The 17,090-nt window shown below is 50.1% G+C and overlaps 1 protein-coding gene across 2 annotated transcripts; it reads left to right on the forward strand.

Moving 5' to 3' along the window:
- The first annotated feature begins 1,533 nt into the window (after positions 1–1,533).
- NR2E3 (nuclear receptor subfamily 2 group E member 3) lies at positions 1,534–9,438 on the forward strand. 2 transcript variants are annotated; one of them, XM_012768300.3, is made up of 8 exons: positions 1,534–1,904; positions 2,343–2,469; positions 2,571–2,674; positions 2,760–2,981; positions 3,148–3,323; positions 4,218–4,464; positions 4,697–4,802; positions 8,346–9,438. In XM_012768300.3, the coding sequence occupies exons 1-8, from the start codon at positions 1,811–1,813 to the stop codon at positions 8,476–8,478; spliced, it is 1,209 nt and encodes a 402-aa protein (XP_012623754.1). In that variant the 5' UTR covers positions 1,534–1,810; the 3' UTR covers positions 8,479–9,438. The 2 variants fall into 2 exon arrangements, with proteins under 2 accessions (XP_012623754.1, XP_075860632.1); XM_076004517.1 differs by having other exon boundaries at positions 1,791–1,878.
- The last annotated feature ends 7,652 nt before the right edge of the window (positions 9,439–17,090 follow it).

Here is a 17,090-nt window from a genome sequence, read left to right on the forward strand (position 1 = left end):
CTCAGGCCAGAGACCCTCGGGCTCAGCCTTAGCCCCTCCATCCCTGCACACATCTGCTGCCGGCTCCCTCCACCCTGGGGCCTGGGTCACCCGCGTGCAGATGCACTGGGGACTGCGTGGGGCCCAGGCGCAGGCGGGAGACTGACAGTCCAGGAGCTGCGGGTGTGTGTGGAACCTCGAGGGCAGAGCGGAAAGCCCTGCCGTGGGGACCTCGGGGTGCATTGCAAGTTCAGGGCAAAGACCCGCGTTCCAGAAGAAATGGGAAAGACGGGCTTTGGGAAGGAGGGAGCGGCCAGGTTCAGGGGAGATGCCCTTGGCTTTGGCGTGAGGTGGAGATGGAGACCGTGTCAGCGGAGGGTCCGGGCGCTTCCTGGCAGGAGGAGGCAGGGAGGGGTGAGGACAGGGGAGAGGGCGGGCGAGAGGGCCCAGCCCCGTGGCCTCGATCTTCTGAGGCCCCAGAAAGCAGATTACCCTGCAAAGCCCCCGAGCTGACTTTCCAAATCCCCAAGAGTGCTTCCCTGTCACAGTGAGGGTTAACCCCACTTACGTAAGGGCCATGCCCCCCTTCTGTCCTTGTAACTCCATGATCCTTGCAGAAGCTTCATATCGTGTCCCCATGCCCCTGGGCTCCAAGGCTGGGCCCACCCGCCCAGCGCACCCACAGCGCGCTCAGGTCTGCAGAGGATGGGTGGTCCCTTCCAGGCCACCCAGCCTTTCGCCTCCGTCCGGGCATGGGGCTGGCAAGTGGAGAGGGGAGAAAGGCAGGCAAAGGAGAGGCTAGTCACCGAGGGTCACCCTGCGATCTTCCCAGTGACCCTGAGGAGTGGCACTAGAGCAAGCACACACATCATTTGTTACGTCTTACTACTACCAGGCCCCAAATCAGGGTTCGAGAATTACTGGAGTTTCCCTGACTACACTAAAGGACAGGTACTGCTGTCATCTCTTTTTACAGACAAAGAAACCAAAGTGCAGACAGGCCCTGCAGGCCCAGCTCTCCAGGTAGGTGAGAAAAACACCTGCAAGCTCCAGGCCAGCCTGAGACCCTACCTTGGACCTGTCCCAGAAGCCACCTCTGTGCTGGGCATCTGGGGACTGAGGAAGGCAGGGCAGCCTTCCAGGGGCCAGGACCCTAAAACCTTGGCCCCCAGCAGTCCCTTATCAAGGGATTGGTGTGAGAACATCCAGGGTGGAGATCTGGGTCTCCCAGGGACCCAAAGAGAGCATCACACGCAGGGACCCACACCGGCACAGCGACACACACAGGCCCCACACACTTGCCGTCAGACACATGCCAATAGCTCAAAAAGATTAAAATCCTTGGAGCAAGTGGAGTCCACACCTCCCTTCAGGAGTTGGCACTGAATGGGGCACAGGGCAGCAGGGCCCCAGGGACACCGGGCAGCCGGTGAGGGGCACCTTGGTAATGCTGCAGGTGTGGCCGGCTGATCCCCTGTGGAGACAGTAAAGATTAAGGGGATCATGAACTGCGCCCGGCAGCTGCCCCGGGAGAAACCTCCTCAGGCCAGAGCTGCGCGGTGAGGGGCTTTGGGGACTTGGGGCCGCTCCTGAGTTCAGACAGAGGGGACAGGAAGCAAAGACAGCGAGAGACAGAGACACAGAAAGATACATAGACAGAGGGAGACTGCCAGGGAGAGGGAGAAGTAGAAACAGAAGAGAGACAGGGACACAGAGAGACAGAGGTGCAGAGATTGAGGCAGAGACTGGGCCCAGCTCAGCGCCCCGCGGGGTCCCCAGCAGGCAGGCAGAGGCCACCCTGGGACCGCCCAGGACCAGGCCGACAGCACCGATGAGCTCCAGCGTGGCTGCAGCTGCGCCTGCAGCGGGGGCTGCCTCCAGGAAGGAGTCTCCAGGCAGGTGGGGCCTGGGGGAGGACGCAGCAGGTATGGCTTTTCCGGGAGGTAGGGTCTGGGCCCTTGGGGAGCGAAGTGTGGGCCAGAGGTTTGCGGGGACCATGCAGGGAGCCAGCGCGACTCAGCTCCCGCTCCGGGGCTGTTCGGCGGGTGTGGCGGGGGAGCGGGAGCCAGGACCGGACAGCTGAGCACGGGAGGGGGGACAGAGGGGCACCTGAGGGCTCGGAGGCAAAGCGTCCCTAGCGGTGTTGCCAGTGCGGTCGCTGGAGGGAAGGGAGCCGGCCAGGCGCGGGCCGCGGAGCGGGACCGCCAGACGCCGGCGCGGGCGGGGGGTGGGGTGGGGGTGGGGGTGGGGTGGGGGTGGGGTGGGGGTGGGGACACTTTCCAGACGGAAAAGACGCGCGCTGAAGGGCGGCGGGCAAGGGCCAGGGGCGGGAGCGCGGCCTGCCCAGCGTGCCCTGCCCCCAGGCGCGGGCCCGGCGCTCCAGTGCCGCGTGTGCGGCGACAGCAGCAGCGGGAAGCACTACGGCATCTACGCCTGCAACGGCTGCAGCGGCTTCTTCAAGCGCAGCGTGCGGCGGAGGCTCATCTACAGGTCGGGTGCTGAGGTGTCGGGAAGGGCCGGGGCAGAAATGTCCAGCCTGCGGTCCGGGACCCAGGCAGGGCACTGACCCCGGGACTCGCCTGCACCCGCAGGTGCCAGGTGGGGGCGGGGATGTGCCCTGTGGACAAGGCCCATCGCAATCAGTGCCAGGCCTGCCGGCTGAAGAAGTGCCTGCAGGCGGGCATGAACCAGGACGGTGAGTCCGGGGCTGACCTGGCGGGCATGCGACGGAAGAGATGGGCACGACCAGTGGGGTGTCCTGACCCTTCCTTACCTCCCAGCTGTGCAGAACGAGCGCCAGCCCCGGAGCACAGCCCAGGTCCATCTGGACAGCATGGAGTCGGACACTGAGCCCCGGCCCCAGCCCCTGGTGGCTCCCCCGGCCCCAGCAGGGCCCAGTCCACGGGGCCCCACGCCCGTGTCTGCCGCCAGGGCCCTAGGCCACCACTTCATGGCCAGCCTTATAACAGCTGAAACCTGTGCTAAGCTGGAGCCAGAGGACGGTAAGTGGGAGGTGGCCAAGGGCCAGGCCAGCAGCCTCGGTTCCTGGGTCACAGCAGGGCCACACGCCTAGCCTTGACCCATGTACCCAGCCTTGACCCTCACAGCCAGCCCCCCTTACAGCCCCCGTGGAGCAGGCGCTGAGGTCACACCCTCTTCCCCCAACAGCTGATGAAAATATCGACGTCACCAGCAACGACCCCGAGTTCCCCTCATCTCCATACTCCTCTTCCTCCCCCTGCGGCCTGGACAGCATCCACGAGACCTCGGCTCGCCTGCTGTTCACGGCTGTCAAGTGGGCCAAGAACCTGCCCGTGTTCTCCAGCCTGCCCTTCCGGGATCAGGTGCCCGTGGCCTGCGCGCTGGGCAGCTGGGTCAGGCCGGGGGCAGGTGGCCCATGCGTGTCCGCCAGATTGGGCACGTACACCCTGTGCCGTGTGAATGGAGTGCACAGCTTGCCTGGCAGTGGGTGGGAGCACACGTGTCTCTGAGTCGGGGTTGGTGACCATGGGGTGCACACCTCTCCAGGGCAGAGACGATGGTAGGCTTGCACGCCTAGGGGACAACAATGGCCAGGGACCCACAGGGACCAGGGGTTTGAAGCCAGTGCCTGCGGCTCCCCGGGTCTTCTTTCCCCCTAGAAGATCCTCAGGCTCCGTAGACATGTGTTGGTGACAGGGGTCTGCACGCCCTGAACAGCATGAGTGCCCGACTCTGGGCCCCTTGGAGCACAGTGCCTCTGACTTCAGCGCTTGAGTTTCAGCCCGACCCCTCCACCTCCAGGACGCCCCTCTGGGCTTCTAACGGGCAAGCAGACCTCTCACAGCAGGCCAGGAAGAGAGTCGCACCTAGGGTCTCATCCCCTTAGCCAGCCTGTGAGTGTAGACGGAGCAGCTCGTAAGAGTCAGGCCGAGTCTCTTGAGTGCACACAAATTGCAACACTCCTGGGGTGTGTCCCTGAGGCTGCCCCCCTTCCCGTGGCTCTAGACTTTCCCAAATGTTGCAGCTGCAGCTCTGGATGGAACCCACGGCATGTCTCAGAGGGTAGGCGGCTGAGCCAGGTGGCACCAAATCCCAGAGCTCTGGGTCCCTGGCTGATGTCAGAGGTCAGGAGGGCGTCCTGGGCACCCGGGACCAGCCCTTCGGTTCCTGGGGTGTCAGAGAAGGAGGCGGAGGCTCCAGGCCGAGCCAGAGAAGCCGTGTATCCGCCATAACACTCACACCCTCTCTGAGCGCAGGTGATTCTGCTGGAAGAGGCGTGGAGTGAGCTCTTCCTCCTGGCGGCCATACAGTGGTCCCTGCCTCTGGACGGCTGTCCCCTGCTGCCCCCGCCCGAGGCCTCCGCTGCCGGCGGCGCGCAGGGCCGGCTCCCGCTGGCCAGCATGGAGACGCGCGTCCTGCGGGAAACCATCTCTCGGTTCCGGGCGCTGGCGGTGGACCCCACGGAGTTCGCCTGCATGAAGGCCCTGGTCCTCTTCAAGCCAGGTAGCTGGGTCTCTCCCAAGCCCTGCACACAAGCGGTTGGGATGAAGACTGGGAATTCCGGTGACTCCTTCTGCCCCTCGCTCTGCCCCCAGCACCCGCACGCTGCAGGTGTGTGCAGGCCTCTCCCCCAGGGACAGAGGAGACAGGTGTCCTAGGGCCCCTCCTGGCTGCCTGGAAGGGACAGGCTGGGGAGCCCCGGGGAGAGGAGCTCACTAGCGCTGCTTCTCCCCAGAAACGCGGGGCCTGAAGGATCCGGAGCACGTGGAGGCCTTGCAGGACCAGTCCCAGGTGATGCTGAGCCAGCACAGCAAGGCCCACCACCCCAGCCAGCCCGTGAGGTGACCTGAGCACACGCCCACCCGCCCATCCATCCCTTCCCCTTTACCCCACCGCAGCCCAGGGCGCCAGCGGTTAGGCAGGACAAGGTCTCAGCCAGCCAGCGTGTTCCCAGCATCGCCTGTGTGCCGGTGCAGAGCCAGGGCAGAGTGGGGACAAACGTGCATGAGACAAAGCTGCTGCCTTCCGGGGCTACCTGGCACAGTGGCCACACTGACCATGAGAAGGGCTGCATGTGTCTGAAGGGGACAGAGCCCCCCGGGGTGTAAAGCAGAGTTGGGAGGGACTTTGTGGAGGCCGGAGTGGACTTGGGAGGGAAGGTAGGGTCTAAAAGCAGAAAAAACACCATTTACAAAGGGGAAGAGAGAGGCGAGCGTGGATGTGTTCTTAGGGCAGGAGCACAGTTTGAAGGTACAGTAGATTCCTGCCAGCGAGAAGGTGGGAGATTGAGCCAGAAAGGCAGCCCCAGACCAGTTCAGGACTCTGAACGCCAGCCAAAGGCCACATTTGATTTGGGAGGCAGAGGGGAGCCACCGCAGGTTCTTGAGTGAGGTCCATAGGCTGGACACCGTGCAGGCTGGCGAGGCAGTGAGTACAGCAGATACTACCAGGGAGGGGATAGCTACTGCCACCTCCCAGGGAATTCCATGGAGTTCTGACCTTTGGGAGTGGCCATGGGGAGTGGAGGGGATTATGAATGCAAGAGACCCGGAGTTGGAATGGCTCAGACTCAGCACTGGGGTGAAGGTAAGGAATGCGGGAAGAGGAGCTATTTGGGAGAAGAGATTATTCAAAAACTAAAAAGAAAAGTCAGGAGCAAAGATAGTTTTGAGGAAACAGAAGTTCTGCTGGAGGTGCAGCAGGCATCCCGTAGAGACGCGTTGGTACGAGCCATGCACGGGCAGCAACGACAGCCCAGTCCCGGCAGGCAGCTGTAGGCGGAGTGTGGCTGGGGAGGGGGCAGGAGCCGGTGCGCTGGCCTGCCCCCCTCGGCCCGGCGCCAGCAGATGCAGTGGAGCCTCAGCACTTGGGCCACTTGGCCTCCAGGCATCCAGTGGCTATTTTAGACCATATTATCTGTATTCTTTGGGGGTTCCCAGCAGTTCTCTCTGAAGAACTGACAAGGGCATCCTTGAATCACCTCTAATTTGGGAAATGATCACAAGGAGAAGAGCTGATTTCCCTTTAAGGAGAGTCAAATGTACAAGGTATACCGGGTGTTGCCAGGAAGATCTGTGCTGCCTGTGAGCCCAGGGAGAACAAGTGCTGTCACTAAGACTTGACATCGCATCCTGAGAGTGGTCATCACAGATGCCCAGAGACCAGTGGCCTTCCTAGGCCACCCTTCCATGGAGACCAGCTCCCGGAGATGTCCTAGAGTATTGGTGACGCATCAAATTTCAAAATGCTGATTAAGATTCTTTATGTCACTTACGTAGCGATTCATTACCTGCTCCAGGCAGAACTGAGTATTAGGTCGTGGTTTGGGATTCTCTACATCAGTATATTTCAGTATTTTTAAAAAGGAAATACAGTTTCCATTGTAGACGCTGAAATGAAGCTCCACCAAATAATACCTACCCTTACTTTGTACAATTTATGCTGATATTTCTATTTTATTTTTTTAGAAAAGGCTGATGGTGACCCACCGAATTTAATTTCAGAACCACTATAATTGGGTCAATACCTGCAGTTTGAAAAAAATGTCTCTAATTGACTGTGTAGTTACTTCTTCCTCCCACTCCTTGGATCAGAAAATCAAAAGCAGGGCAGACAGGCGGAGGGTGTGTGACCACACAGTGCCGCACTTGGAGCGCTTGAGGGGAAGGAGCCCTGAGGTTGGCAAAGCCAGTCCAGTAGATCGCTGCCCGGGGCTGGAGTCTTTCCCGAGGGCTTCGTGGTGAGCTGGGCGCGGGGCTGCCCCACTGTGGCGCCCGCCCTGGCGCTGGCACTGACCGCGCTGCCAGGCCTCGCCCAGGGAAGCTCTGCTCCTTCCCCTCTGTCTCGGGCTTCCCCAGCCACCTTTCTTGTGCTGGGGACCCTGCCTTAGCAGGCGGTTCTTACTTAAACTATAATGAATTTTTTTTCTGGATGAGTGCCTCAGCCACCAAATTTATCCTTTGGCTTCATAACCTTGTCTGCACTGACTACTCTACCACCATCCTAGGTAGTTTACATACAGACAGGAACGCATACTCTTATACATAGCCTCATACACGAGCGTGTCCGGAAATCACCCAGCCATTGTTAATAACAAGAACATACTACATGCCTGGATGCTTTCTAGTCAGCCCTTGTATGTCTAAAACTAATCATATAATTAGCATAATACATATATAATAATATATTCACATACACGTACTCCTCAACTTATGATGGGGGTTACGTCCTGATAGACCCATTGTTAGGCTGACAATATTGTAAGTTGAAAATGCATTTTCAGGCCGGGCGCGGTGGCTCACACCTGTAATCCTAGCACTCTGGGAGGCCGAGGCGGGCGGATTGCTCAAGGTCAGGAGTTCGAAACCAGCCTGAGCAAGAGCGAGACCCCATCTCTACTAGAAAAATAGAAAGAAATTAGCTGGACAACTAAAAGTATATAGAAAAAATTAGCCGGAGGCCGGGCGCGGTGGCTCACGCTTGTAATCCTAGCACTCTGGGAGGCCGAGGCGGGCGGATTGCTCAAGGTCAGGAGTTCAAAACCAGCCTGAGCGAGACCCCGTCTCTACTATAAAAAATAGAAAGAAATTAATTGGCCAATTAATATATATATATATATATATATATATATATATAATTAGCCGGGCATGGTGGCTCGTGCCTGTAGTCCCAGCAACTTGGGAGGCTGAGGCAGTAGGATTGCTTAAGCCCAGGAGTTTGAGGTTGCTGTGAGCTAGGCTGACGCCATGGCACTCACTCTAACCTAGGCAAGAAAGCGAGACTCTGTCTCAAAAAAATAAATAAATAAATAAAATAAAATTAGCCGGGCATGGTGGTGCATGCCTGTAGTCCCAGCTACTTGGGAGGCTGAGGCAGGAGGATCACTTGAGCCCAGGAGTTTGAGGTTGCTGTGAGCTAGGCTGATGCCACAACACTGTAGCCCGGGCAACAGAGTAAGACTCTGTCTGGAAAAAAATAAAAAAAAGAAAAAGAAAATGCATTTTCAGACATAGCCCCTTTGTAAGTCGAGGAGTATACTGAATGCTCATTGCTTCCGCACCATGGTAAAGTTGTACCGTCTGTATAGAATTAATATAAATAACTTCTTACTTTCTAATCTTTACACATAATAAACAAGATTTATTCATCACTTTCATCCCACTCCTAAACTAAAGGGGGTTGGTAGTGGCTCACAATGCGTCAGCGGTAGGTGGAGGCAACTCGTCTAGTAAATGGGGCCTTCCCTCAAAATTCCTCCTGACCCAGCCTAGGTGCCTCTCAGCTCTCCTCTCCGTCCTCCCCTGCCTTTCCTGGGAGGGCACCACCCCGGGAACTAGTGCTCAGAAGCTGGCGATAAAACTGATGGTGTGCTCTCTCCTGCTCAGGTTTGGGAAATTGCTCCTACTCCTCCCGTCTTTGAGGTTTATCACTTCTGAACGCATCGAGTTCCTCTTTTTCCGCAAGACCATAGGGAACACTCCAATGGAGAAGCTCCTTTGTGATATGTTCAAAAACTAGCAGGGGTGGAGGTAACATGTTTACACATGTTCTGGAAAACAGTCCACTGAAGCTAGACATGTGCTTGCCCTTTGACCCAGCAATTTCATTTGTAGGTATGTGTACCTAGCAGAGATTTCCATCAAAAGATACTATGAGAAAATTCATAGCAGTTTTATTCACAATGGCCCCAAACTGTACATCAATGGTAGAATGGATTAATAAATATTCATATAATGAAAAACAGCAATAAAAAAGAATGAATTATTGATACATGGGTCAACACGGATAAATTTAACAGACATAAAAGTTGAATGAAAGGAGCCAGGCACAAGTTCCATTTATAGTCCAGGGGTACTCAAACTTTTTAAATAGGGGACCGGTTCACTGTCCCTCAGACCATTGGAGGGCCAGACTATAGTTTAAAAAAAACTATGAACAAATTCTTATGCACACTGCACATATCTTATTTTGAAGTACAAAAACAAACGGGTAAAAACACCCGTACGTGGCCCGTGGGCTGTAGTTTGAGGATGCCTGATTTATACAAAGTTCAAGAACTGGCAAGACCAACTGATAGTGATAGAAGTTGGAGTAGTGGTTATCTTTGGGTGCGGTGGAGCGAAGGCCAGGGGATTGATTGGGAAGGGGCCCAAGATAGCCTTTGGGTGTACTAGAAATGTTCTGTATTTTGATCTGGGTGGTGGTTTTACAATTGTATTCATACATAAAAATTCATGGAGCTGTGCACCTAAGACTTGTGCACTTTACTGCATTTTGTTAGACCTCAATAAAAAAGTAAACAAAACAAAACAATAAAAACTTCAGAGAAATAAATGTGGTCAAGGCTCTCCCTTTGAGGACACTGAGGGAATGAGAACTAGGTCTTTGAGTTCCATCTGGTTTCCCCACCAAGTCAGAGTACACCTTCCAACTCAACATAAGGCAGCTATAGGCACTTTTTGTGAGCTCTCCTTTACTTCTTAATTCCTTATAGAAAGATGAAGTGTGAACAAACCTCATTCTTTTCGAGGACCCAGAAGATCTAGAAAATAATAATTTAAAAAAGTTAACATGTATCAGACAATGTATATAGCAGGCCGTGAGCTGAGTAAATGCATTGTTATTTAGGCCTCAGATTAACTCCGAAGGAGGGATCAATTCTCTCCATTTATGAAGAAACCGAGACTTAGAGAGGACTCAAACCTTAGTGTGACCCTACTTAGTGCTGCTTAACTCTGGCACCGCCTCCTCCCCAAACCCTTCATCCTTGGAATCAGCTCAACAAAGAAGTATTTGAAATAAATAAGGAAAAGATTATGTGAGAAAACAGAGAAATCCTAGGGGTTCCCTGCCCTATGGCCTGTCTAAACTCCCCTAGCTGACAGATCCTGTCTGCTCTGGAAATGACAACAGCTAGGCTGGCTCACAGAGAGGAACGAATATGGCAAATACTGCTTAATTAAGCCCTTCTTACGTAAGTATTCAAACTACTTGAGATTCTCCATCTCCTAAAAGCATCAGACTGGCCTGTTATCCGGGACATCCAAGGTCTATAATGCCATTATACTCTCCAATTCCCTATCAAAAGTTTTATCCATAAGAGTTAAGGGCTGAGCAAAGGCCCCTTAGCAAGAAACATGGTTGACATATGACCACGTAAGCCCTGCACAGTCTGGCTTTTGAGGACATGGTCAGACTGCAAAGGTTACCTGCTGAAATTCACAGGCTACTGTCTAGGATGTGTGAACACAGCAAGTCTACATTGGGAAAGAGATTTGGGGCCTCTCCAGGAGGAAGTTGTGGAGAAGTAGAGTAGGTCCATAAACTGGATTGTCTGCTGTCAACCTGACATCAATTACTACCCCTCTTCTAAGACTTTTCTTCATTGCAGAGAAGCCAGGAACTACATTTCCCAGAATCCTGTTCCTCTATGATTTGGTAATGGAGGACACTTATGTGACCTTTGGAAGGTCAAAACAGGAGAAGCCATTTTTTCTTTTGAGATATTGTAGCTAGATCTGTGGGAAGATGGGAGATTTAATAGCAGCCTCTTCTTCAGAATTGCATTAGCTTCCAGGCAAACTCTTGAGAACTTTGAAACATTTAGCTGAGATCTGGGTTGACTTTCTTTTTTGTTTGTTTATTTGTTGTTGTTTTTTTTTATTTCGGCACATTATGAGGGTACAGATTTGAAGGTTACAATAAATGCCGATTCTCCCCTCCCCCCACAAGTCTGAGTTTCCAGCATGACCATCCCCCAGATGGTGCACATCTCACTCATTATGTATGTATATACCCGTCCCTTCCCACATCCCACCTGCCCAATACCCTATTACTGTAGTACCTATGTGTCCACTTAGGTGCTGCTCAGTTAATACCAGTTTGCTGGTGAGTATATGTGGTGCTTGTTTTTCCATTCTTGGGAAACTTCACTTAATAGTATGGGTTCCAGCTCTAACCAGGAAAATATAAGAAGTGCTATATCACCGTTGTTTCTTAGAGCAGAATAGTACTCCACGGTATACATATACCACATTTTATTAATCCATTCTTGGATTGATGGGCACTTGGGCTGTTTCCACAGCCTTGCAATTATGAATTGTGCTGTTATAAACATTCGAGTGCAGGTGTCTTTTTTGTAGAGTGTCATTGGATCTTTTGGGTAGATGCCCAGCAATGGGATTGCTGGATCAAATGGTAGATCCACTTGTATTGCTTTAAGGTATCTCCATATTGGTTTCCACAGAGGTTGAACTAGTTTGTAGTTCCAACAGCAGTGGAAAAGTGTTCCTCTCTCTCCGCATCCACGCCAGCATTTATTGTTTGGAGACTTTTTGATAAAGGCCATTCTCACTGGAGTTAAGTGATATCTCATTGTGGTTTTGATTTGCATTTCCCTGGTGATTAGAGATGTTGAGCATTTTTGCATATGTTTGTTGACCATGCTTCTGTCTTCTTTAGAAAAGTTTCTGTTCAAGTCCTTTGCTCACTTTTTAATAGGGTTATTTGATTTTTTTCTTGTTTATTTTCGTGAGTTCTAAGTATATTCTAGTTATCAGCCCTTTATCGGATGTGTAGGATGCAAAAATTTTCTCCCATTCTATAGGTTGTCTGTTTACTTTCCTGACTGTTTCTTTGGCTGTGGAGAGGCTTTTTAGTTTGATCATGTCCCATTTATTTATTTTTGTTGCTGCTGTGATTGCCTTTGGGGACTTCTTCATAAACTCTTTGCCTAGGCCAATGTCTAGGAGAGTGTTTCCAACATTTTCCTCTAGAATTCTAATAGTTTCATACCTTAGGTTTAAGTCTGTTATCCAGCATGAGTTGATTTTTGTGAGAGGTGAAAGGTGTGGGTCCTGCTTTAGCCTTCTACAAGTGGCTATCCAGTTTTCCCAGCACCATTTATTGAAAAGGGATTCTTTTCCCCAGCGTATGTTTTTGTCTGCTTTGTCAAAGATTAGATGGCTATATGAGGATGGTTTTATATCAGGATTCTCGGACATGTTCCACTGGTCAATATTCCTATTTTTGTGCCAATACCAGATTGTTATAATTACTACAGCTTTGTAGTATAGTTTGATATCTGGCATATTAATGCCTCCCATTTTGTTTTTGTTGCCTAGAATTGTTTTTGATATTTGGGGTCTTCTTTGGCTCCATATGAAGCGTAAAATTATTTTTTCTATATCTGTGAAGAATGCTGATGGGATTTTAATAGGTATTGCATTGAATCTGTAGATCAGTTTGGGTAGTATAGACATTTTAATGATGTTGAGTCTGCCGATCCATGAGCATGGTATGGATTTCCATCTGTTTACATCCGTTCCTATTTCCTTCCACAGAGTTTCGTAGTTCTCCCTGTAGAGGTGTTTTACCTCCTTGGTTAAGTATATTCCTAGGTACTTTAATTTCTTTATTGCTATTGTGAAGGGAATTGAGTGTTTGATTTGGTTCTCAATTTGATTGTTGTTAGTGTATATGAATGCCTCTGATTTCTGTGTATTGATTGTGTATCCTGAGACTTTACTAAATTCATTAATCAGTTCCAGGAGTTTCTTGGTTGAATATTTGGGGTTTTCTAAATATAATATCATATCATCAGCGAACAGTGAAAGTTTGATCTCTTCTGCCCCTATTTGGATACCTTTAATTCCACTTTCATGTCTGATTGCTGTAGGCAGGACTTCCAGCACTATGTTGAATAGAAGTGGAGTTAGTGGGCAGCCTTGTCTGGTTCCAGTTCTAAGTGGTAATGCTTTCAATTTTTCCCCATTCAGCATGATGTTGGCTATGGGTCTGTCATATATGGCTTGTATCATTTTTAGGTATGTTCCTTCTATGCCTATTTTATTAAGTGTTCGTATCATGAAAGGGTGTTGAATTTTTGTCAAAAGCTTTTTCTGCATCTATTGAAAGAATCATGTGGTCTTTGTTTTTGCATCTGTTTATGTGGTGAATTGCATTTATAGATTTACATATGTGGAACCATCACGGCGTCCCTGGTATGAAGCCCACTTGGTCGTGATGGATTATTTTTTTGATAAGCATCTGGATTCGGTTAGCTAAGATTTTGTTAAAATTTTTGCATCTATATTCATTAGGGATATTGGTCTGTAGTTTTCTCTTTTTGTTGCATCCTTTCCTGGTTTTGGTATCAGAGTAATATTTGCTTCTCGATGTTGTGGAATAATTTCTGCAAGATAGGTACTAGTTCTTCTGTGTAAGTGTGGTAAAATTCGGGTGTGAAACCATCTGGACCGGGACTTTTCTTTTAGGGAGATTTTTAATTGCTGGGTTTCTATTTCAGCTCTTGAGATTGGTCTGTTCAGGAAAACTATTTCTTCCTGGTTGAGCCTAGGGAGGCTGTGTGTTTCTAGAAATTTGTCCATTTCCTCCACATTTTCCAGTTTGTGTGCATAAAGATTTTTGTAGTATTCATAAATTATATCTTGTATCTCTTTAGGATCAGTTGTGATATCTCCTTTTTTGTTCCTGATGGAGCTTATTACAGATTTCTCTTTTCTGCTTTTCATTAGCTTAGTCAATTGCATGTCAATTTTGTTTATTTTTTCAAAGAACCAACTTTTTGTTTTATTAATCTCCTGAATAGCTTCCCTGTTTTCAAGTTTGTTTAGTTCTGATTTGATCTTGTTGATTTCACTTCATCTGCTCTGTTTGGGGTGGGTCTGTTCTTCTTTTTCCAGCTCTTTGAGTCGTTTCGTTAGATTGTCTATTTGTGATCTTTTTGACTTTTGGTTATAGGCATTTATGGAGATAAACTTTCCTCTCAGAACTGCTTTAGCTGTGTCCCAGAGAATTTGATAACTTGTCTCTCCATTGTCATTTTGTTCATAGAATTCTTTTTATTTCCATCTTGATTTCTTCATTTATGAAGTAATCATTTAGTAGGAGGTTGTTTAATTTCCACATTTTTGTGTAGAAATGTGAGTTTCTGTTAGGGTTGATTTCTACTTTTATTCCACTGTGATCTGAGAAGATACATGGTATGATATCTATTTTTTTAAATTTCTGAGATTTACTTTGTGTCCTAGGATATGGTCAATCTTAGAGAATGTCCCGTGAGCTGATGAGAAGAACATATATTCAGTGGATTTTGGGTAGAATGTCCTCAAAATGTCAGTCAGACCCAATTGTTCTAGAGTTTTGTTTAAGTCCATTATTTCTTTTTTAATTTTCTTTTGGAGGATCTGTTTTGTGCCGTCAGTGGGGTGTTGAAATCTCCGGCGATTATGGAGTTGCTATTAATCAATTTGCTTAGATCCAGTAAGGTTTGCTTTATGAAACTGGGTGCACCTAAGTTGGGTGCATATATATTTAAAATTGTTATCTCTTCTTGTTGAACTGTGCCCTTCACCATTATATAATGACCATCTTTGTCTTTCACTACTTTTGTTGGTTTAAAAACTAAATCGTCTGAAATTAGAACTGCCACACCAGCCTTCTTTTGGCTTCCACTGCCTAGAATACTGATCTCCACCCTTTTACTTTTAGTCTATATGCATCCTTGCAGGTTAGATGTGTTTCCTGAAGACAGCACATACTTGGCCTGTATTTTCTTATCCATTCACCCAGCCTATGTCTCTTGGGTGGAGAGTTTAAGCCATTTACATTTATTGAGAGAACTAATAGTTAAGGTAGATTATTGTTCATTCTGTTGGGTTGGATGTTGTTGCTTTGATTTCTCTCTTGAGCCATTGTATTATCTGGGCTTTAATCTTTGGGTTTTGGTTGTTTTTATATTCATGAGTTTTTATTATGGTGTTCTGTGCGTAACACTGTTTTGAGTAGTTCTTGTAGGGGTGGTCTTTTATGGTGAATTCTCTGAGACTTTGCTTGTCTGAGAACGTCTTTATTTCTCCTTCATATATGAAGCTTAGTTTTGCAGGGAATAAGAATTCTCGGCTGGACATTGGTTTGTTTCAGAAGAGTGAGAATGGGGCCCCAGTTTCTCCTTGCTGGTAGAGTCTCATTAGAGAAGTCTGGTGTTATTTGAATTGGCTTTCTCTTGTATGTTACTTGCTTCTTTCGTCTTACAGCTCTTAGAAGGGCCTCTTTAGTTGATATTTGGTCAGTCTGATGACTGCATGTTGTGACATCTTCCTGTTTGCATTGAATCTCCCAGTGGTCCTCTGAGCTTCTTGAACTTGTATATCGAGATTTTGAGCAAGGCCTGGGAAATTTTCCTCTATTATATCTTCAAATAGCTTGTCCAACCCTTGAGTGTTGTCTACTTCCCCTTCTGGTAACCCTATGACCCTCACATTAGGTTTCTTCTCATAATCCCACAGCTCTTGTAGGCTTTGCTCTTTTCTCTTGTTTCTCTGCTCTATCTGTGTGACGGTTTTATTTAATTGGAGGGTGTTATCTTCAATCTCTGAGATTCTTTCTTCTGTTTGATCTACCCTGTTCTTGAGACTTTCCACTGTATTTTGTAGTTCCCCAAATAGATTCTTCATTTCTAGGAGTTCGGTTAAACTTTTCTTCATTGTGTCGATTTCTTTAGTGAACTTTTGTTCTAGGTCCTGGAGGCTTTTTGTGGTTTCTTTGTGTTGGTTTTTGAGTTGTTCTTGCAGGTCGTTGAGTGTTCTTATGATCCACATACGAAATTCATCTTCTGTCATTTTGTTTGCCTGATTTGGTTGGTGTCTGTTTCTAGGAGGCTGGTCCTCCTCTTTGGGGGTGTGTTTTCTGTTTGGTTCTTCATATTTCCTGAGTTCCTTCGCTGATTTCTTCCCATGTCGATCAGTTGTTATTTCTTTTCTTTAGGTTTTTGTTTGGGTATTCACATGCCTTGTTTAGTTTCTGAGCCGGTAGGTGGTGTCTGTGGGTGAGATTTGACCACTCCCTGTATAATGAGTCAGTAGGTGCCGTGAAAAGGTGTGCAGGATGCCCTCCCTATCAGTAGATGGCGCTTGCTTGGAGGAACAGGCTACACTGTTGTTTTTGTGTCCTGTTATCAGCTCTTGTTCCTGTAGAGAGGCACTCTAGTGCCTCAGGTGGTGGGTGGGGCCCTGGGACTTCCAGGTGTGTCCTTTTCTCCCCCCCAGTGAGGGCTGGTCTGGGAGTGAGTCTGAGCGGAGCTGGGTTGGGTAAGCCTGCCCTCAGGCACCACCAATGCCATTAGCAGGGGTCAAAGTTCTGTTCTCTGCTTCCAGGAAAAGCTGTCAGGGAGGGGCTGGAATGGCCCCGCTCAGCCAGAAAGTCTGCGTGTGGGGGTGGGGCCGTCTGAGTCCTGCAGTCTGGAGCGGGCCTCACTTCTTTCCACCCTCCCCAACTCCACAGCTACTCCTGGGCCTCTGCCAGCAGGCCAGACCACACGCCACCAGGCCTCCCCGGATTGTGATGCCGGCCAGGAGGTTCCCTGCACAGGAATGCCACCTGGACTGGGCGCACGGCCTCCTTTTGGGAGGAGGGTTGCCCTCTAGGACGCTGATCTGCCCCTGAAGGCGCACACACCTCAGTAGGCTGTTCACATATATCCCTTCTGTGCCCCGGGCAATGCGAGACCTCGGTGCACGGGTCTGGTCTGCAGGTCTGACCTCTGGGCCCCAGAGTTAAAACTATATCCCCACCAGGGAGAGGAGTGCCAGTCCCAATTCACCCACAGGGAGCCCAAGCTGGGTCTATGTCTCTCAGCCTCAGGGTCTGCCCCGTTCTCCTGGGAACACCATGCCAGCAGCACCTGGGAGGGCTGGCAGGTAGGGAGCTCACAGTCTCAGTTCTCCTTAGTCAGCTGTAGGGCCCCAAAAGGGAAGGTCCCGTTCCCTGGAGGTGCCTCAGGCTGGTGGCTGTATTGTATCTTTGGGCAGCCGTGGATAGGGTCGGGGGAGGGGAGAATGAGGTAATATGGGGCCTGCCGTGCGGCTCGGGTCTGTGCACATGGAGGTGCCCCAAGGGATTTGGGAGCCTGGTGCCACGTCCGCTACTGGCTTACCGCTCACTGGCGGCAGCCGTCTCTGGGCTGGTGTCCGCAGGTCTCTCCACCCGCTGGGGAGCCCACCAGCAGTCCGAGATCCAGGAGAGAGGAAAGGTGATCCATCCACCTACCCTTCCGGCTGGTCTCTGGGCTGCTCCGGAGGTCTTAGCTTCCAGATCTCCTCCACAACCTG

The sequence above is a fragment of the Microcebus murinus genome, chromosome 6 (genome assembly GCF_040939455.1).
Source record: "Microcebus murinus isolate Inina chromosome 6, M.murinus_Inina_mat1.0, whole genome shotgun sequence".
NCBI lineage: Eukaryota > Metazoa > Chordata > Mammalia > Primates > Cheirogaleidae > Microcebus > Microcebus murinus.